The 22,264-nt window shown below is 47.0% G+C and overlaps 1 protein-coding gene and 1 pseudogene across 4 annotated transcripts; both read right to left on the bottom strand.

Moving 5' to 3' along the window:
- Positions 1 to 1,444: 1,444 nt before the first annotated feature.
- Positions 1,445 to 2,115, bottom strand: LOC119360684 (annotated as a pseudogene).
- A 1,434-nt stretch (positions 2,116 to 3,549) lies between these two features.
- On the bottom strand, positions 3,550 to 15,341 carry LOC119362665. Of its 4 annotated transcripts, XR_005173578.1 has the most exons (8): positions 14,931 to 15,338; positions 14,764 to 14,801; positions 14,020 to 14,090; positions 13,889 to 13,913; positions 5,045 to 5,145; positions 4,568 to 4,644; positions 4,085 to 4,133; positions 3,550 to 3,847 (listed from the first exon to the last, which is right to left on the bottom strand). XR_005173578.1 is itself a non-coding variant. In XM_037627905.1 (6 exons), exons 1-6 carry the CDS (start codon positions 14,965 to 14,967, stop codon positions 4,608 to 4,610), a joined length of 309 nt encoding a protein of 102 aa, XP_037483802.1. In that variant the 5' UTR covers positions 14,968 to 15,336; the 3' UTR covers positions 4,140 to 4,607. The 4 variants fall into 4 exon arrangements, 1 of the variants encoding a protein (XP_037483802.1); XR_005173579.1 differs by lacking the exons at positions 3,550 to 3,847; positions 4,085 to 4,133 and having other exon boundaries at positions 4,140 to 4,644; positions 13,889 to 13,936; positions 14,931 to 15,341; XM_037627905.1 differs by lacking the exons at positions 3,550 to 3,847; positions 4,085 to 4,133 and having other exon boundaries at positions 4,140 to 4,644; positions 14,931 to 15,336.
- Between the last annotated feature and the right edge of the window lie 6,923 nt (positions 15,342 to 22,264).

Raw genomic sequence — 22,264 nt, 5'->3', positions numbered from 1 at the left:
TGTTCAAACAAACCGATTTTTAGACAAAATCGGATGCTTTTCATATAGACCGGAGCAAATTAATTACATTTCGACATATTTGAACTAAGTCATACTATAAACCTACTCTATATGGCCCCAACGCCCCTTCGGCTATTTTCGGTCGACCGTGAGCCCCGGGAATTAAAGCTCCAGCTCTGCCTTCGTAGTCTCCGCCTCCACATCCTACAAGCGGCTAATCGACCGACGATTTTGAGCCCGCTAAGCTTGGCTTCAGCGTGAGTGAAAGGGTGGTGGCCTTCCTGGGGCCCGAGTGTCGGTGAACCCCCATGCTCTACTCTTCGTCACTGTCGGCGGCGCCCTTGGGGACATGCTGACTTGGTGGTCGTGGCGGAGAGGCGCGGGCGTGGTAGAGCTGGCAACGTCGTCCTTGTGGTCTCTCTTGTCGTAGACTTCGTCGGCCGCGTTGTTGTTCTCCTTGAAGGCCGCTTCTAACTCCGCCTGACGCTGGCGGTACCACCAGCAGTCACGGTAGATTTTGCAGGCGGTGCCATAGGAGTCGACCAACGCCTCATGCTCCGCCCGGTCCATGTGCAGAGTGATCGCCGTGCCGGCGGCGAGTTGCTCCAGCATGCGTCGGTGCTCATTGAGGAGGCAGAGGTTGTACTCCTAGTTGGCTTGCGCCTGTCGGAACAAGGCCTCCCGCTCAGCCAACACCGTTTCGGTGAAGTGAGCATGGGCCTAGTCCATGGTGAAACCCACATGGACCGAAGAGGAGGGTGGCATTGACTCGTCATCGGTCGCATCCTCTATTGGGATGTTCGTAACGTCGACCTCCGCCTACCTGCCAGACTGCTAGCCGCCTCCCACTCGGCCAATACCGTTTCGGTGTAGTGAGCATGGGCCTAGCCCATGATGATATCCACATGGACCAGCGAGTAGGGTGGCATCGACTCGTCATCGGTTGCGTCCTCTATTGGGATGTCAGCGCGGTCGGCGCCACTTCAATGCTAGAGTGCCAGTGAGAGTCGTCGATCTGAGCCTGCATGGTGCTCTGGAGCGGCGCTGACCACTTTTGGTGGAATTGACAAGGGTGGGCCATGGCAGTCATAATTGAGCATGGCAGCAATCCGTACGCCTGCAAAGCCCCCAGTTTGTTTTCGGATTGCGGGAAATAAGAAGTCTGGACCGATCGACGGAACAATACATGCCGGCGTTAGATGGTAAACTTGTTCGGCCGTGCGGCCCAGACGGTTGCGAGCATTTCAAGGGTTGGCGTTGTATACTCTTTGTGAGTTTATTATCAAAAGATTCAAACTCTAATGATTTTTATTACTTAGCTTTTTAATGGAAGGTTTCTTTTATTTAAAAGATTATATTACATTTCCAATGTTTTTTTCACTGGCCCAAACGCAAGAAAATATTATAACATGTACGTTAAAAACAAAGTTGGGGCTGAGCCAGCGGCACGTACACGTTAAAAACAAAGTTGGGGCTGAGCGGGTGGCACGTACACCCATCAGGCCATCACGTGTCCTCCACCGCTTTGCCTCAAAAAGAAAACGGGTCCTTCACCGCTAGTTTATTATCAATTCGTCTCCACCGATGCGTCTGCATCTTGCTCCCTTCTCTCGCTCCATATGCGCACACTGATATCATTGCTTCAACGCTGCAGCCAGCGGGATTAGTAGGACGCCGTCGGGCAGTTGGAGCCGTCAGCAGGCGGCGGCGGCAGCACCCCGGCGCCCGCGCAGCAGCCGCAGCACGTGCCGCTCGTCGTTGGACAGGAGCCGTCGCCGCACGCTGCGGCTGTTGCTCTCCGGCGCCAGCTTCAAGGTCCCGTGGCCATCCCCTGTGCAGCGCCGCCGCCAGCATGGGCATCTCGATAAGGAACGCCGTCGGCGCCCGCGTGTCCTCATGGATGGCCAGGCTCAGCCAGCTGCGGGGGTGCCCGAAGAGCGTCACCGCCGGCGCGTGCTCCGCAAGGATGGCCCCGCTGCCGAGTGCGAGTACGGGTGCGCGAGGGCAAGGAGCATGGCCCCACCGCCACCCCGCGGCGAGCGTGCGCGTTAGGAGGAGGTGGAGGACGAAGGCGGCGGCCGCCTCCACCACGACCACCCGCGCGCCGGCGCACATGGCCTCGCCCAGCAGGTCCCCCCTCCCCCATCCACCCCACTCCGTACTCCTCCATCCCTGCCTCGCCCAGGCCCCCAGAAACCGCGACCAACAGACTGCGGCGGCGGGGGCGCACGGGCATGGCCGTCTTGCAGCCCGTGCTAGTGTTGAGCATCGGCACCACCTTGAACATCTTGAAGAACCCCACGCCGACGCTCTCGGTGTTGCCGTGCTTGGTCCGGCGCCTCAAGAGAGCACGCCGGCCGCCTTACCGGCATCCGTGGCAACGCCTCGGCCCATTCCCCATTCCTGGTCTTGGGGAGATGGCCGCGAACGCACGTCCGCCGCGACGGCTCGCCCCATTCCTGGTATCGGGCGGCGCGGACGGCCGCCGGGACGCATCACCCCGTCCTTCGCTCCTGCGGCGTAGACGCCGGCGGCAAGCGGGCGGTGCGTGCATGGCGAAGGACAACACAAATGGATAAGGCGCGGTGGTGAACCAGTCTAATTAAGGATTGCAGGGGTGTTCTCGTAAAAACGAAGCGTTTTCTCAGATAGAATAAGAGTGCGGGTTGATTTCTCGGGAACAGGGGGTTTTTTGTGCAAAAACACGACGACAGAAACCCAATTTTTTTATTATTACTAGTACAAATGTCCGTGCGTTGCACCGGGCGAAAATAAAATATAACCTACTCTACATGCCATTATGCAATATTTTTTAATCCAATTTTTGCAAACCTCAGAAATAAGGTTACACTGAGTATTCTTTTTGTAGGATAAAATTTGGATATACCCTAACAATGTTCGTAATTACCTGTTTTAGCTCTGCACTTTCATTTTATCCAAAAAAAAATCAATCAACTTTTTTTCTTCAGAAAAACACGGATTTTTTACTTTGAGAAAGTGTTTTTAAAATTTTGAAGAATATTTTTTAAATGGTATCATTTTTATGGTGATGATTTTTTTTAAATATTATATTTCATTTGTAACGTATTTTGCACTAATTTTTGGGCTTGGCCCGCGATACTAAGTCCAACCCAAACTGTACCCACGGTAGGCAACAGTGGCCACACACCAAACCGAATGGGTGTTTGGTTAGGCGCACGAGCAGCCGCCGGCCCGATAACCTTGTGTCCGTGCCACTCCCTCATTCGATTCCAAATGAATCCCCATCCCCAAACCTAGCTGAATTGCTAAAGGCAAGGGCGACAAGCGATTGCAGGTTCGGCTCCGATGAACACATTAATTACACATATCTTCCCGCAAAAAAAGTTACACATATCTCATATGCTTGTAAAGTATAGATGACTAACGTATAATCATGGTTGCCAAGTTGAAAAGAAGATCTTGCATATGGACTGGCATATTTTAAACACAGTATTACAATCTCCATCACAACGGTTCAGAGATGAATGGCAGGCATAGAAAAGTAATTGAAAATTGTTGCAACTCACGTCTGACAAAACTCGAAAGTCAAAACTTTTCACCAACAGAGGTATATATAGGGGAGCCAATATATACATGGATCAGTGTGCAGTGCATGTAGTAATTAAACACAGGGCAAAATGTCAATCTAACCTGTGCAGCGCATGCGAGATCAAGGCGCCCGCATGACAACGTGATTCAGTGGTCAGGCCACCGGCCTCCTCGGTCCTGTAGCCTTTTGTGGTGTCTGTAGAGATCGTGTGGGCAGCGACACCACGATGCGCTGAAGATGGTCACCTTGAGCCAAGGGCGCTACAACGTCGTGGTCCTTAGAGGTAGCGACACCACAATTTAGTATTTCAAATAAATGTCCTACCCAGTCAAAGTAAGGGAAAATTAATTCAAAGCAAAGACGAAACAAAATTTTGGGACATTGGTAAACAAGGTAAAGCATGAAGATATATCAGCTAGAATCTGACCTCCACATTGCAGTAAAAAGTACCGAGAAACAATGTAAAACATGACGAAGATCAGCTAGAAGTTGTAGATCAGCTAGAAGTTGTACCTCCGCATCGAGATGTTGACAAAATACTCGTCAACGGAAGTGCAGGGACCTATATCAAGTATGGTGCTTGTGCATAAGTAACACAATCAGGTAAAGAGAAATTGAAACAAAATGCCATATGTTAGTTTAGGATCCTCCAGCCATTAATTTCTGAAGTACATTGTATATCAAATAGAACTGTTTCTATTTTTCTAAGCCCCTCCACTGAATGCTTTATTATTATAGCAAACATGTCCGTGCGTTGCAACGGGAGAAAAAAATCATACGCCTCTAGCCTAATAAGCATTTCTCAAGCCCCTTCTCTGGTCCATCTCTATTTAAAGACGAAACCTCATTTTAGAAAAAGTAGCTATTTTATAGTTATTCGGTTAGATAATAAGTGGTTTCTTGCTCTAAAAAAAATTTAACAGGTTAATTATGTCCCTTTGAATAGTAATGCTCACCTTTAATACTTGGATTGGACGGTGAACTTCAGAAACTCACCTCATCTCTTCTTCTTCAGAATGTCCATCCCTTGCTAGTCTCATGAAGATGAGGTCTCTAAATAATCAACATTGTACCTGTAGAAAGAAAATATCATGATTAGTTTCGGACAAAAATTGTTGGGTAAAGGAGATATGTTGCTCTTCTTTTCATCATTACGGAGTTATGCATCAGTAGAAAGAACCCATATCCCTATGCATGTCCTTGCTCATTAATGGATTTTTTAGATAGAGAAAGGAGAGCACAGACATAATATGTTTTTCTAGAGAACAATGCAGATAATATTTAAGGAAACACTAACAATTAACATGGCATAGGGCCGAGCTGAAACTTTACAAAACCTAATGCATGAGAATATGAGATAGTACATGAATAGTAGGGCCAAGCTGCATAGCTACAAGTTTCACTAAAGATACAGTCTGGATGATATCTCTACTCCAAGAGCATCTACTGACAGAAAGAGGCTATAAAACTTACCTCCAGCAGGCGAGCGGGCTGCAACCCCAAGAGCCTCTAGCACCCTGATTGCAGTAAACCAGCTGTTTGGCCGTGCCAGCATGTCCCAGCCTCCCAGTCACCTGTTGGAAATATGCCCTAGAGGCAATAATAAAAGCATTATTATTATATTTCCTTGTTCATGATAATTGTCTTTATTCATGCTATAATTGTGTTATCCGGAAATCGTAATACATGTGTGAATAACAGACACCAACATGTCCCTAGTGAGCCTCTAGTTGACTAGCTCGTTGATCAACAGATAGTCATGGTTTCCTGACTATGGACACTGGATGTCATTGATAACGAGATCACATCATTGGGAGAATGATGTGATGGACAAGACCCAATCCTAAACATAGCACAAGATCGTATAGTTCATTTGCTAGAGTTTTCCAATGTCAAAGTATCTTTTCCTTAGACCATGAGATCGTGTAACTCCCGGATACCGTAGGAGTGCTTTGGGTATGCCAAACGTCACAACGTAACTGGGTGACTATAAAGGTAGACTACGGGTATCTCCGAAAGTGTCTGTTGGGTGACATGGATCAAGACTGGGATTTGTCACTCCGTATGACGGAGAGGTATCACTGGGCCCACTCGGTAATGCATCATCATAATGAGCTCAGAGTGACCAAGTGTCTGGTCACGGGATCATGCATTACGGTACGAGTAAAGTGACTTGCCGGTGACGAGATTGAACGAGGTATTGGGATACCGACGATCGAATCTCGGGCAAGTAACATATCGATAGACAAAGGGAATAGCGTACGGGATTGATTAAATCCTCGACATCGTGGTTCATCCGATGAGATCATCGTGGAGCATGTGGGAGCCAACATGGGTATCCAGATCCTGCTGTTGGTTATTGACCGGAGAGTCGTCTCGGTCATGTCTGCTTGTCTCCCGAACCCGTAGGGTCTACACACTTAAGGTTCGGTGACGCTAGGGTTATGAAGATATGTATATGCAGAAAACCGAATGTTGTTCGGAGTCCCGGATGAGATCCCGGACGTCACGAGGAGTTCCGGAATGGTCCGGAGGTAAAGAATTATATATAGGAAGTGCTATTTCGGGCATCGGGACAAGTTTCGGGGTTATCGGTATTGTACCGGGACCACCGGAAGGGTCCCGGGGGTCCACCGGGTGGGGCCACCTGTCCCGAGGGGGGCCACATGGGCTGTAGGGGGTGCACCTTGGCCTAGATGGGCCAAGGGCACCAGCCCCTATAGGCCCATGCGCCTAGGGTTTCCACCATGGAAGAGTCCATGTGGTGGAAGGCACCCCTAGGTGCCTTGGGGGGGAGGGAAACCTCCCCTTGGCCGCCGCCCCCCTAGTAGATGCCATCTACTAGGGCCGGCGCCCCCCCTGGCACCCCTATATATAGTGGGGGGAGAGGAGGGATTTCAGACCAGCCCCTGGCGCCTCCATCTCCCCCCGTTACGTCTCTCCCTCGTAGTCTCGGCGAAGCCCTGCTGCTGTGACGCCCTGCATCCACCACCACGCCGTCGTGCTGCTGGATCTTCATCAACCTCTCCTTCCCCCTTGCTGGATCAAGAAGGAGGAGACGTCTCTCGTCCCGTATGTGTGTTGAACGCGGAGGTGCCGTCCGTTCGGCGCTGGTCATCGGTGATTTGGATCACGTCGAGTACGACTACATCATCACCGTTCTTTTGAACGCTTCCGTGCGCGATCTACAAAGGTATGTAGATGCATCTAATCACTCGTTGCTAGATGAACTCCTAGATGATCTTGGTGAAACGAGTAGGAAATTTTTTGTTTTCTGCAACGTTCCCCAACAGTGGCATCATGAGCTAGGTCTATGCGTAGTTCTTCTTGCGCGAGTAGAACACAATTTGTTGTGGGCGTAGATTTGTCAACTTTCTTGCCGTTACTAGTCCTTTCTTGCTTCAGCGGTATTGTGGGATGAAGCGGCCCGGACCAACCTTACACGTACGCTTACGTGAGACCGGTTCCACCGACTAACATGCACTAGTTGCATAAGGTGGCTGGCGGGTGTCTGTCTCTCCTACCTTAGTTGAAGCGGAATCGATGAACAGGGTCCTTATGAAGGGTAAATAGAAGTTGACAAATCACGTTGTGGCTTTAACGTAGGTAAGAAAACGTTCTTGCTAGAACCCTAATTCAGCCACGTAAAACTTGCAACAACAATTAGAGGACGTCTAACTTGTTTTTGCAGCAAGTGGTTTGTGATATGATATGGCCAAAGTTGTGATGAATGATGAATGATCTATATGTGATGTATGAGATGTTCATGCTATTGTAATAGGATTCACGACTTGCATGTCGATGAGTATGACAACCGGCAGGAGCCATAGGAGTTGTCTTTATTCTTTTATATGACCTGCGTGTCATCAAGAAACGCCATGTAAATTACTTTACTTTATTGCTAAACGCATTAGCCATAGTAGTAGAAGTAATAGTTGGCGAGCAACTTCATGGAGACACGATGATGGAGATCATGATGATGGAGATCATGGTGTCAAGCCGGTGACAAGATGATCATGGAGCCCCAAGATGGAGATCAAAGGAGCTATGTGATATTGGCCATATCATGTCACGTTTATTATTTGATTGCATGTGATGTTTATCATGTTTTGCATCTTGTTTACTTAGAATGACGGTAGTAAATAAGGTGATCCCTCATACTAATTTCAAGAAGTGTTCCCCCTAACTGTGCACCGTTGCGACAGTTCGCTGTTTCAAAACACCACGTGATGATCGGGTGTTTTATTCAGACGTTCACATACAACGGGTGTAAGACAGATTTACACATGCAAACACTTAGGTTGACTTGACGAGCCTAGCATGTACAGACATGGCCTCGGAACACAGAAGACCGAAAGGTCGAGCATGAGTCGTATAGTAGATACGATCAACATGAAGATGTTCACCGACGTTGACTAGTCCGTCTCACGTGATGATCGGACACGGTCTAGTTAAACTCGGATCATGTAATAGTTAGATGACTGGAGGGATGTCTAATCTAAGTGGGAGTTCATTAATAATTTGATTAGTTGAACTTAATTATCATGAACTTAGTCTAAATATTTTACAATATGTCTTGTAGATTAAATGGCCAACGTAGTCCTCAACTTGAACGCGTTCCTAGAGAAAACCAAGCTGAAAGACGATGGCAGCAACTATACGGACTGGGTCCGGAACCTGAGGATCATCCTCATAGCTGCCAAGAAAGATTATGTCCTACAAGCACCGCTTGGTGACGCACCCGTTCTCCCTGCAGAACAAGATGTTATGAACGCTTGGCAGGCACGTTCCGATGACTACTCCCTCGTTCAGTGCGGCATTCTTTACAGCCTAGAGCCGGGGCTCCAAAAGCGTTTTGAGAGACATGGAGCATATGAGATGTTCGAAGAGCTGAAAATGGTTTTCCAAGCTCATGCCCGGGTCGAGAGATATGAAGTCTCCGACAAATTCTTCAGCTGTAAGATGGAGGAAAACAGTTCTGTCAGTGAGCACATACTCACTATGTCTGGGTTGCATAACCGCTTGACTCAGCTGGGAGTTAATCTCCCGGATGATGCGGTCATTGACAGAATCCTCCAGTCGCTTCCGCCAAGCTACAAGAGCTTTGTGATGAACTTCAATATGCAGGGGATGGAAAAGACCATTCCTGAAGTATTTGCTATGCTGAAATCAGCAGAGGTAGAAGTCAGGAAGGAACATCAAGTGTTGATGGTCAATAAAACCACTAAGTTCAAGAAAGGCAAGGGTAAAAAGAACTTCAAGAAGGACGGCAAGGAGGTTGCCGCGCCCGGCAAGCGAGCTGCCGGGAAGAAGCCAAAGAATGGACCCAAGCCCGAGACTGAGTGCTTTTATTGCAAGGGAAGCGGTCACTGGAAGCGGAACTGCCCTAAGTACTTAGCGGATAAGAAGGCCGGCAAAACAAAAGGTATATGTGATATACATGTAATTGATGTGTACCTTACTAGTGCCCGTAGTAGCTCCTGGGTATTTGATACCGGTGCAGTTGCTCACATTTGTAACTCAAAGCAGGGGCTGCAGAATAAGCGGAAACTGGCAAAGGACGAGGTGACGATGCGCGTCGGGAATGGTTCCAAGGTCAATGTGATCGCCGTCGGCACGCTACCTCTGCATCTCCCTTCGGGATTAGTTTTAGACCTTAATAATTGTTATTTAGTGCCAGCTTTGAGCATGAACATTGTATCGGGATCTCGTTTAATTCGAGATGGCTACTCTTTTAAATCTGAGAATAATGGTTGTTCCATTTTTATGAGAGATATATTTTATGGTCATGCTCCTATGGTGAATGGTTTATTCTTTATGAATCTCGAACGTGATGCTACACATGTTCATAATGTGAGTACCAAAAGAAGTAAGGTTGATAATGATAGTCTCACATACCTGTGGCACTGCCGCCTTGGTCACATAGGTGTCAAACGCATGAAGAAGCTCCATGCTGATGGACTTTTAGAGTCTCTTGATTATGAATCATTTGACACATGCGAACCATGCCTTATGGGTAAAATGACCAAGACTCCGTTCTCAGGAACAATGGAGCGAGCAACCGACTTATTGGAAATCATACATACTGATGTGTGCGGTCCAATGAGTGTTGAGGCTCGCGGTGGCTATCGTTATGTTCTCACCCTCACTGATGATTTAAGTAGGTATGGGTATATCTACTTAATGAAACACAAGTCTGAAACCTTTGAAAAGTTCAAGGAATTTCAGAGTGAGGTTGAAAATCAACGTGACAGAAAAATCAAGTTTCTACGATCAGATCGTGGAGGAGAATACTTGAGTCACGAGTTTGGGGCACACTTAAGAAAATGTGGAATAGTTTCACAACTCACGCCGCCTGGAACACAACAGCGTAATGGTGCGTCCGAATGTCGTAATCGCACTCTATTAGATATGGTGCGATCTATGATGTCTCTTACCGATTTACCGCTGTCCTTTTGGGGCTATGCTTTAGAGACTGCCGCGTTCACTTCAAATAGGGCTCCGTCGAAATCCGTTGAGATGACACCGTATGAATTATGGTTTGGGGAGAAACCTAAGCTGTCGTTTCTAAAAGTTTGGGGATGCGATGCTTATGTCAAGAAACTTCAACCTGAAAAGCTCGAACCCAAGTCGGAAAAATGCGTCTTCATAGGATACCCAAAAGAAACTATTGGGTACACCTTCTACCTCAGATCCGAAGGCAAGATCTTTCTTGCCAAGAATGGGTCCTTTCTGGAGAAAGAGTTTCTCTCGAAAGAAGTAAGTGGGAGGAAAGTAGAGCTTGATGAAGTATTACCTCTTGAACCGGAAAATGGCGCAACTCAAGAAAATGTTCCTGAGGTGCCAGCACCGACTAGAGAGGAAGTTAATGATAATGATCAAGATACTTCTGATCAAGCCCCTACTGAAATTCGAAGGTCCACAAGGACACGTTCCGCACCAGAGTGGTACGGCAACCCTGTCTTGGAAATCATGCTGTTAGACAACGGTGAACCTTCGAACTATGAAGAAGCAATGGCGGGCCCGGATTCCGACAAATGGCTAGAAGCCATGAAATCCGAGATAGGATCCATGTATGAAAACAAAGTATGGACTTTGACTGACTTGCCCGTTGAGCGGCGAGCCATAGAAAATAAATGGATCTTTAAGAGGAAGACAGACGCGGATGGTAATGTGACCATCTATAAAGCTCGGCTTGTCGCTAAGGGTTATCGACAAGTTCAAGGGGTTGACTACGATGAGACTTTCTCACTGGTAGCGAAGCTGAAGTCCGTCCGAATCATGTTGGCAATTGCCGCATTCTATGATTATGAAATATGGCAAATGGACGTCAAAACGGCATTCCTTAATGGTTTCCTTAAGGAAGAATTGTATATGATGCAGCCGGAAGGTTTTGTCGATCCTAAGAATGCTGACAAAGTGTGCAAGCTCCAACGCTCAATTTATGGGCTGGTGCAAGCATCTCGGAGTTGGAACATTCGCTTTGATGAGATGATCAAAGCGTTTGGGTTTACACAGACTTATGGAGAAGCCTGCGTTTACAAGAAAGTGAGTGGGAGCTCTGTAGCATTTCTCATATTATATGTAGATGACATACTGTTGATGGGAAATGATATAGAACTCTTGGACAGCATCAAGGCCTACTTGAATAAAAGTTTTTCAATGAAGGACCTTGGAGAAGCTGCTTATATATTAGGCATCAAAATCTATAGAGATAGATCGAGACGCCTCATAGGTCTTTCATAAAGCACATACCTTGATAAGATATTGAAGAAGTTCAATATGGATCAATCCAAGAAGGGGTTCTTGCCTGTGTTACAAGGTATGAAATTGAGCTCAGCTCAATGTCCGACCACGGCAGAAGATATAGAAGAGATGAGCGTCATCCCCTATGCCTCAGCCATAGGTTCTATTATGTATGCCATGTTGTGTACCAGACCTGATGTTAACCTTGCCGTAAGTTTGGTAGGAAGGTACCAAAGTAATCCCGGCAAGGAACACTGGACAGCGGTCAAGAATATCCTGAAGTACCTGAAAAGGACTAAGGAAATGTTTCTCGTTTATGGAGGTGACGAAGAGCTCGTCGTAAAGGGTTACGTCGACGCTAGCTTCGACACAGATCTGGATGACTCTAAGTCACAAACCGGATACGTGTATATTTTGAATGGTGGGGCAGTAAGCTGGTGCAGTTGCAAGCAAAGCGTCGTGGCGGGATCTACATGTGAAGCGGAGTACATGGCAGCCTCGGAGGCAGCACATGAAGCAATATGGGTGAAGGAGTTCATCACCGACCTAGGAGTCATACCCAATGTGTCGGGGCCAATCAAGCTTTTCTGTGACAACACTGGAGCTATTACACTTGCCAATGAGCCCAGGTTTCACAAGAAGACAAGGCACATCAAGCGTCGCTTCAACTCCATTCGTGAAAATGTTCAAGATGGAGACATAGAGATTTGTAAAGTACATACGGACCTGAATATAGCAGATCCGTTGACTAAACCTCTCCCTAGAGCAAAACATGATCAACACCAGAATTCCATGGGTGTTCGATTCATCACAATGTAACTAGATTATTGACTCTAGTGCAAGTGGGAGACTGTTGGAAATATGCCCTAGAGGCAATAATAAAAGCATTATTATTATATTTCCTTGTTCATGATAATTGTCTTTATTCATGCTATAATTGTGTTATCCGGAAATCGTAATACATGTGTGAATAACAGACACCAACATGTCCCTAGTGAGCCTCTAGTTGACTAGCTCGTTGATCAACAGATAGTCATGGTTTCCTGACTATGGACACCGGATGTCATTGATAACGAGATCACATCATTGGGAGAATGATGTGATGGACAAGACCCAATCCTAAACATAGCACAAGATCGTATAGTTCGTTTGCTAGAGTTTTCCAATGTCAAAGTATCTTTTCCTTAGACCATGAGATCGTGTAACTCCCGGATACCGTAGGAGTGCTTTGGGTATGCCAAACGTCACAACGTAACTGGGTGACTATAAAGGTAGACTACGGGTATCTCCGAAAGTGTCTGTTGGGTGACATGGATCAAGACTGGGATTTGTCACTCCGTATGACGGAGAGGTATCACTGGGCCCACTCGGTAATGCATCATCATAATGAGCTCAGAGTGACCAAGTGTCTGGTCATGGGATCATGCATTACGGTACGAGTAAAGTGACTTGCCGGTGACGAGATTGAACGAGGTATTGGGATACCGACGATCGAATCTCGGGCAAGTAACATATCGATAGACAAAGGGAATAGCGTACGGGATTGATTAAATCCTCGACATCGTGGTTCATCTGATGAGATCATCGTGGAGCATGTGGGAGCCAACATGGGTATCCAGATCCCGCTGTTGGTTATTGACCGGAGAGTCATCTCGGTCATGTCTGCTTGTCTCCCGAACCCGTAGGGTCTACACACTTAAGGTTCGGTGACGCTAGGGTTATGAAGATATGTATATGTAGAAACCCGAATGTTGTTCGGAGTCCCGGATGAGATCCCGGACGTCACGAGGAGTTCCGGAATGGTCCGGAGGTAAAGAATTATATATAGGAAGTGCTATTTCGGGCATCGGGACAAGTTTCGGGGTTATCGGTATTGTACCGGGACCACCGGAAGGGTCCCAGGGGTCCACCGGGTGGGGCCACCTGTCCCGGGGGGGGGCACATGGGCTGTAGGGGGTGCGCCTTGGCCTAGATGGGCCAAGGGCACCAGCCCCTATAGGCCCATGCGCCTAGGGTTTCCACCATGGAAGAGTCCATGTGGTGGAAGGCACCCCTAGGTGCCTTGGGGGGAGGGAAACCTCCCCTTGGCCGCCGCCCCCCCTAGTAGATGCCATCTACTAGGGCCGGCGCCCCCCCTGGCACCCCTATATATAGTGGGGGAGAGGAGGGATTTCAGACCAGCCCCTGGCACCTCCATCTCCCCCCGTTACGTCTCTCCCTCGTAGTCTCGGCGAAGCCCTGCTGCTGTGACGCCCTGCATCCACCACCACGCCGTCGTGCTGCTGGATCTTCATCAACCTCTCCTTCCCCCTTGCTGGATCAAGAAGGAGGAGACGTCTCCCGTCCCGTACGTGTGTTGAACGCGGAGGTGCCGTCCGTTCGGCGCTGGTCATCGGTGATTTGGATCACGTCGAGTACGACTACATCATCACCGTTCTTTTGAACGCTTCCGTGCGCGATCTACAAAGGTATGTAGATGCATCTAATCACTCGTTGCTAGATGAAATCCTAGATGATCTTGGTGAAACGAGTAGGAAAATTTTTGTTTTCTGCAACGTTCCCCAACATCACCACCCCGTGTGGTACCTCTACTGTACTGAGAAGCACACAACGACATACCTGTCACACTCAAATCGAGCACACGAACTAACTGAAATTATTGATGCACATCTCGTCAAACAACTCGACAGTATGAGGCTTACAGGAATGTCGTGTGCTGGGTGAGCAAGAAAGGATGTGGCATGCTCATACAGTGGGTCATCCGGCAAAATATCTATTGTGAAATTTAAGCAGAAAATCAATATGTAGTTGTGTTATTTCTAGTTCAGTGCATAAACTAATTTATCTCTCAAATAAAACCAATGATTAACTGTGTGAAACAACATTTAGATAGAAAACATTATATCTCAAACATTGTACCAGTTTGTGGTTTAATCTATCAACAAAACCAATGGTATATGCTGCTTCCCTTATTGCCAGTATCATCACATTGCGGAAGGGGCAAATTACTAACTGATAAACAATGTGTACCGGACAACAATGGCATTCAGAAAAATCCTTTGCCTTCACGTGTGTGCAGTACAGGACATATGTGCGATTTGTCCCAATCATGCTCCAAGGATCAATGTGATTTTTAGACTAAATAAAAGGACATGCAACTTCTTTGTTCTTCCAGGAACTGCATATATGAATATATGCAAGGCACGGTGATTTCTTCTAATGAAAATCGGAGAGGGAGCTCTCTTTATAAAAAAAGGAACTGAATATATGTCAATTCTAGAACTTAAATTTGCCGCAGGTGATTACTTTGCTCCCCATGAAAATCATTGTAGAATTGTACCCTTTTAAACTAACACTTCTCCTATTTGGATAGAGTGCTCCATCTCTTGGAATTCATCCAAACTTGTATGTACGCAATTAGCTAAGGTCATACAATGCATGCTTACCTGCCGTCCAGTGGCTGTTGCTGGAGTACTCTGGAGGCCTGCGAACATGGAGGAGAACCAGAAGTGTTATCTACAGCGCCAAAGCACCTACAACAAAGCAAACACGCATCGCCTCCTCGCGACCCAAGCACCACAACGATGACAGAGAGAAGAACGTCCGCGCTTACCTGGCGAAGATGGATGGCGACCCCTGCGCCGGCGCATCAACCTCGGCCTAGTACAGGCTCGCGACGCGGATCTGCATCCCTGCACCTATGGACGGGTCGGAGCTCTCCCGCCGCACCGCCGGTGAGGCTTGTGTAGAAGGCACCGCCGGTGAGGCTTGTGTGAAGGGCGCCGCCAGCCTCAGCTCCCGTCTTGGATCGATCCCCTCCTCCTTCCCTCGTGCGCCACACCAGGAGAGGAGCGTCGCGCCCCAGCTCCTCTTCATCGAGCCGCCTCCTGCCCCGAGCCGAGAGCTCGCACTGCGCCCCACCGAAGGCCGACCCGGTGCGCCCCAACCGATCCTTCGGCCGCAAACTCCGCGAGGAAGGCGTCGGCGGCGGCGGTGCGCCCGCTCGTGCGTGTGGAAGAGGAAGGGGATCTGCCCTGATGTGTTTGTTTGAAGGACTGCGGGTTGAATATACTAAAGGACATGGACATTTTTGCAAAATGAATCGTTATCTCAGTTAGCCAGTTTAAAAAGGACTGCGGGTTGAATAACTAAAACATCAGGGACTTTTTTGCAAAAACGCCGACGACGTACGACCAGAAGCGATCACTGGTTTATTAGTACGTAAGATTATTATTATTATTATTATATATATATATATATACACTAGTACAAATGCCCGTGCGTTGCACCGGGCGGAATATTAAATATAACTTGCTCCACATGCCATTATGCAACACTTTTTTAATCCAATTTTTGCAAACGTCAGAAATAAGGATGCACTGAGTATTTTTTTTGGACCATGAAATTTGTACGTATCCTAACAATGTTTGACATGACCTATTTCAGCTCTCCGATGAAACAGTAATTGTGTATGGCATAGTCTTTCAATCAATTTTATTTATTGTTGTACAGAAAAACATGAATATTTTTTAATTTTGAGAAGGTGTTTTTTAAGAAATTGGAGTTAATTCTCTTTTTTATGGTGACGAACATTTTTTGAAATATTATATTTCATTTGTAATTTATTTTGAACTGATTTTTGGGCTTAGCCCATTGAAATACTTTTATTCACACACACACACACCACGCACGAACTCAATCTTTCTTCCCGTTCCCCATTCTTCTTCCCCACTGCCGCCGCCGCCTCCCTTGTCCCCCTTGTTCTCGGAAGACAAGGGTAGAAAGAATAACGCTTCCGGTGGCCGCGCCGTTATGTCTTCCGCCTGCGCCGCCGTATGAACAGGACCTTGGGCGGCTCCTGCTTCCTCCCTGTTCCCTTCCACCCTTCCTCCCATAGGCTCCAACCATGGCGGTTGGTGGACGTGCAGCCGCTGTATGGAAGCTTGTCCTTAGCGTTCAAATTGGCAACCCCTCCTTTCTTTCTTATGCTCCAACCTTGGTTAGTTGTGGCAGTAGTAGTATAGTTAGCAGATTCAAATTTTCTTTGGTAGCTAGCCTTTGACACTTTTTGATTAGTTACTAAACAATGTGTATGGCCCAAATGGCAGCATGTAGTCAGCATGAGAAAGATCTCTATTGCTCGATAGTGTACTGCTTACATGTTCAAGCATCTTAGTCCTAACAAAACAGAGAATCACAATTGCCTCAAGAATATGCAACGCTATACTCTGAGGCCACCTTCAGAGAACAAATCAGAAGATCTTGCTGCATGTCGAGTCAACTCACGTACAACATTAATAGGTATTTTTATACCCACTATGAATTACTCTGTGTGTGTGTGTGTGTGTATTTCTTCTCTAGATACCAAGAACCATTTTTCTTGATTTACATTTACACACAAACATCCAATGTTACCGACACACATCTCACTCGCATGCCTAGCTGCCTGACATGTTTTTGTGACGGATTCCTTGGCGGTTGCTAGTAGTACCCTATAAATATTGCTCATAGCTAGTTCATGCTGCCACTTGTTGCAGTTGGTTGCATCGAAATTTCGTTGATTCCAGTCAATCAACAAGTTTTTCTACTAAAGCTTAGTATGTACTCACGGGAGTAACTTAAGTCTCTGGCCGAGGGATCTTTACTTTGAAAAGGTTTGATCTGAATCTATCTTGAAAGAACAGCTTGAGGTCTCGCTTATTAAGATCAGGCTTCTATGTTCTACATTTATTAAAGAAAGTATTCTAAAGAAAGAGAGCACACTTTATTCAACTTGCAGTTACATAGGCTAAGATGTACACTGAAAACACAAAAGCTGGTGATGCCAAATAAATCATACATGTGTTTTTTTTTCTTTGCATTCCTCTCGATAAACTTGCATATCTTACATTGTGTTGTTCCTGTAATTGATGCAAAGATCTAATAATTTCACATCTATCAGTCCTAAGAGTGCAAGCTGTCCATATACAGGCAAGGTAATGATGATGGAACCTATGGTTGCAGGCACAAAGGAAAGTTCATGCCTTTTTCAAAACGACAGAACCGTAATTAGCTTGGCATGAGATCGGGCGTACCTCAGGTGGAGCACAGTCTGTACTAGGAGATTGTAAGACAGCGTAGAAAGGCGACTTGTAGCGCAAAGTGGACGTACAAAGCTAGCCAAGCCAGCGGAAGCCGTGTGTTTGTAAGCCGTGTGCTTGTATTTGTAGCAGCACGCATAAAAAAACAGAGAAAGTTGTTGCTTTAATGCCTCCAGTGTATATCAGCAAAACTTAAATTGTGAGCAATCAGAAGTAGCGCCAATTTTTCAGAAAAAATAAACTGAAACATAGTGCGCCACAGAGCAAACACAATATCCATGAATCAAGATTAGTTGCAGGAATTAGAAGATCCTCTGCACACTGATGGGCAGATCCATCAATGGACCCACTCTCTAACATCTCGGAAAGATTAATCTCAAACCACAGACAAATTCGAAAGCGATCAGGCCCAAATTCTACAGAACTTCCAAAGTAAACAAATGAACATTGTAGCAAACTGACTGGACGACTTTAGTTTGAACAGTCCAACAAGCAATTCAGCAGCACAATACCCATGACAAAGTGATACAACATTTGCGTGACTGAACCTACTCCAATTTTGGTCCTAATCTGTATCTGAAACTCATCGGTGGACACAGAGCATACGACCACAGCAAAGCAGGGCACAATTCAGTTCTAGATCAGATCTCAAGCAAGTGCTACTCTGGAGGCCGGTCACCAGCAAGAGCAAAGGAGTAGTAAACCACGGACCTGTTGAGCAGCGAGGTGGAAAAAATAAACTGAAACAGGGGCTCAGGCGATGGACGGCTCAGGCAATGGACAGCTCAGGCGATTAACTTTCAAGAGGAGACATACCTCTGGTGTAGCCTGTTGGGGAACGTTGTTGAAAACAAAAAAATTCCTACTCGTTTCACCAAGATCATCTAGGAGTTCATCTAGCAACGAGTGATTAGATGCATCTACATACCTTTGTAGATCGCGCACGGAAGCGTTCAAAAGAACGGTGATGATGTAGTCGTACTCGACGTGATCCAAATCACCGATGACCAGCGCCGAACGGACGGCACCTCCGCGTTCAACACACGTACGGGACGGAAGACGTCTCCTCCTTCTTGATCCAGCAAGGGGGGAGGAGAGGTTGATGAAGATCCAGCAGCACGACGGCGTGGTGGTGGATGCAGGGCGTCACAGCAGCAGGGCTTCACCGAGACTACGAGGGAGAGACGTAACGGGGGGAGATGGAGGCGCCAGGGGCTGGTGTGAAATCCCTCCTCTCCCCCCACTATATATAGGGGTGCCAGGGGGGCGCCGGCCCTAGTAGATGAGATCTACTAGGGGGGGCGGCGGCCAAGGGGAGGTTTCCCTCCCCCCCAAGGCACCTAGGGGTGCCTTCCACCACATGGACTCTTCCATGGTGGAAACCCTAGGCGCATGGGCCTATAGGGGCTGGTGCCCTTGGCCCATCTAGGCCAAGGCGCACCCCCTACAGCCCATGTGGCCCCCCGGGACAGGTGGCCCCACCCGGTGGACCCCCGGGACCCTTCCGGTGGTCCCGGTACAATACCGATAACCCCGAAACTTGTCCCGATGCCCGAAATAACACTTCCTATATATAATTCTTTACCTCCGGACCATTCCGGAACTCCTCGTGACGTCCGGGATCTCATCCGGGACTCCGAACAACATTCGGGTTTCTGCATATACATATCTTCATAACCCTAGCGTCACCGAACCTTAAGTGTGTAGACCCTATGGGTTCGGGAGACAAGCAGACATGACCGAGACAACTCTCCGGTCAATAACCAACAGCGGGATCTGGATACCCATGTTGGCTCCCACATGCTCCACGATGATCTCATCGGATGAACCACGATGTCAAGGATTTAATCAATCCCGTACGCAATTCCCTTTGTCTATCGATATGTTACTTGCCCGAGATTCGATCGTCGGTATCCCAATACCTCGTTCAATCTCGTTACCGGCAAGTCACTTTACTCGTACCGTAATGCATGATCCCGTGACCAGACACTTGGTCACTCTGAGCTCATTATGATGATGCATTACCGAGTGGGCCCAGTGATACCTCTCCGTCATACGGAGTGACAAATCCCAGTCTTGATCCATGTCACCCAACAGACACTTTCGGAGATACCCGTAGTCTACCTTTATAGTCACCCAGTTACGTTGTGACGTTTGGCATACCCAAAGCACTCCTACGGTATCCGGGAGTTACACGATCTCATGGTCTAAGGAAAAGATACTTCGACATTGGAAAACTCTAGCAAACGAACTATACGATCTTGTGCTATGTTTAGGATTGGGTCTTGTCCATCACATCATTCTCCCAATGATGTGATCTCGTTATCAATGACATCCAGTGTCCATAGTCAGGAAACCATGACTATCTGTTGATCAACGAGCTAGTCAACTAGAGGCTCACTAGGGACATGTTGGTGTCTGTTATTCACACATGTATTACGATTTCCGGATAACACAATTATAGCATGAATAAAGACAATTATCATGAACAAGGAAATATAATAATAATGCTTTTATTATTGCCTCTAGGGCATATTTCCAACAGTCTCCCACTTGCACTAGAGTCAATAATCTAGTTACATTGTGATGAATCGAACACCCATGGAATTCTGGTGTTGATCATGTTTTGCTCTAGGGAGAGGTTTAGTATACGGATCTGCTATATTCAGGTCCGTATGTACTTTACAAATCTCTATGTCTCCATCTTGAACATTTTCACGAATGGAGTTGAAGCGACGCTTGATGTGCCTTGTCTTCTTGTGAAACCTGGGCTCCTTGGCAAGTGCAATAGCTCCAGTGTTGTCACAGAAGAGCTTGATCGGCCCCGACGCATTGGGTATGACTCCTAGGTCGGTGATGAACTCCTTCACCCATATTGCTTCATGTGCTGCCTCCGAGGCTGCCATGTACTCCGCTTCACATGTAGATCCCGCCACGACGCTTTGCTTGCAACTGCACCAGCTTACTGCCCCACCATTCAAAATATACACGTATCCGGTTTGTGACTTAGAGTCATCCAGATCTGTGTCGAAGCTAGCGTCGACGTAACCCTTTACGACGAGCTCTTCGTCACCTCCATAAACGAGAAACATTTCCTTAGTCCTTTTCAGGTACTTCAGGATATTCTTGACCGTTGTCCAGTGTTCCTTGCCGGGATTACTTTGGTACCTTCCTACCAAACTTACGGCAAGGTTTACATCAGGTCTGGTACACAGCATGGCATACATAATAGAACCTATGGCTGAGGCATAGGGGATGACGCTCATCTCTTCTATATCTTCTGCCGTGGTCGGACATTGAGCTGAGCTCAATTTCATACCTTGCAACACAGGTAAGAACCCCTTCTTGGATTGATCCATATTGAACTTCTTCAATATCTTATCAAGGTATGTGCTTTGTGAAAGACCTATGAGGCGTCTCGATCTATCTCTATAGATTTTGATGCCTAATATATAAGCAGCTTCTCCAAGGTCCTTCATTGAAAAACTTTTATTCAAGTAGGCCTTGATGCTGTCCAAGAGTTCTATATCATTTCCCATCAAAAGTATGTCATCTACATATAATATGAGAAATGCTACAGAGCTCCCACTCACTTTCTTATAAACGCAGGCTTCTCCATAAGTCTGTGTAAACCCAAACGCTTTGATCATCTCATCAAAGCGAATGTTCCAACTCCGAGATGCTTGCACCAGCCCATAAATCGAGCGTTGGAGCTTGCATACTTTGTCAGCATTCTTAGGATCGACAAAACCTTCCGGCTGCATCATATACAATTCTTCCTTAAGGAAACCATTAAGGAATGCCGTTTTGACGTCCATTTGCCATATTTCGTAATCATAGAATGCGGCAATTGCTAACATGATTCGGACGGACTTCAGCTTCGCTACCGGTGAGAAAGTCTCATCATAGTCAACCCCTTGAACTTGTCGATAACCCTTAGCGACAAGCCGAGCTTTATAGATGGTCACATTACCATCCGCGTCTGTCTTCCTCTTAAAGATCCATTTATTTTCTATGGCTCGCCGCTCAACGGGCAAGTCAGTCAAAGTCCATACTTTGTTTTCATACATGGATCCTATCTCGGATTTCATGGCTTCCAGCCATTTGTCGGAATCCGGGCCCGCCATCGCTTCTTCATAGTTCGAAGGTTCACCGTTGTCTAACAGCATGATTTCCAAGACAGGGTTGCCGTACCACTCTGGTGCAGAACGTGTCCTTGTGGACCTTCGAATTTCAGTAGGGGCTTGATCAGAAGTATCTCGATCATTGTCATTAATTTCCTCTCCAGTCGCTGTAGGCACCTCAGGAACATTTTCTTGAGTTGGGCCATTTTCCGGCTCAAGAGGTAATACTTCATCAAGCTCTACTTTCCTCCCACTTACTTCTTTCGAGAGAAACTCTTTCTCCAGAAAGGACCCATTCTTGGCAACAAAGATCTTGCCTTCGGATCTGAGGTAGAAGGTGTACCCAATAGTTTCTTTTGGGTATCCTATGAAGACGCATTTTTCCGACTTGGGTTCGAGCTTTTCAGGTTGAAGTTTCTTGACATAAGCATCGCATCCCCAAACTTTTAGAAACGACAGCTTAGGTTTCTTCCCAAACCATAATTCATACGGTGTCGTCTCAACGGATTTCGACGGAGCCCTATTTAAAGTGAATGCGGCAGTCTCTAAAGCATAGCCCCAAAAAGAAAGCGGTAAATCGGTAAGAGACATCATAGATCGCACCATATCTAACAGAGTGCGATTACGACGTTCGGACACACCATTACGCTGAGGTGTTCCAGGCGGCGTGAGTTGTGAAACTATTCCACATTTTCTTAAGTGTGCCCCAAACTCGTGACTCAAGTATTCTCCTCCACGATCTG

The sequence above is a fragment of the Triticum dicoccoides genome, chromosome 2B (genome assembly GCF_002162155.2).
Source record: "Triticum dicoccoides isolate Atlit2015 ecotype Zavitan chromosome 2B, WEW_v2.0, whole genome shotgun sequence".
In the NCBI taxonomy this organism is placed as follows: Eukaryota; Viridiplantae; Streptophyta; class Magnoliopsida; order Poales; family Poaceae; genus Triticum; species Triticum dicoccoides.
This window is presented reverse-complemented; position numbering and strand designations above follow the sequence as displayed.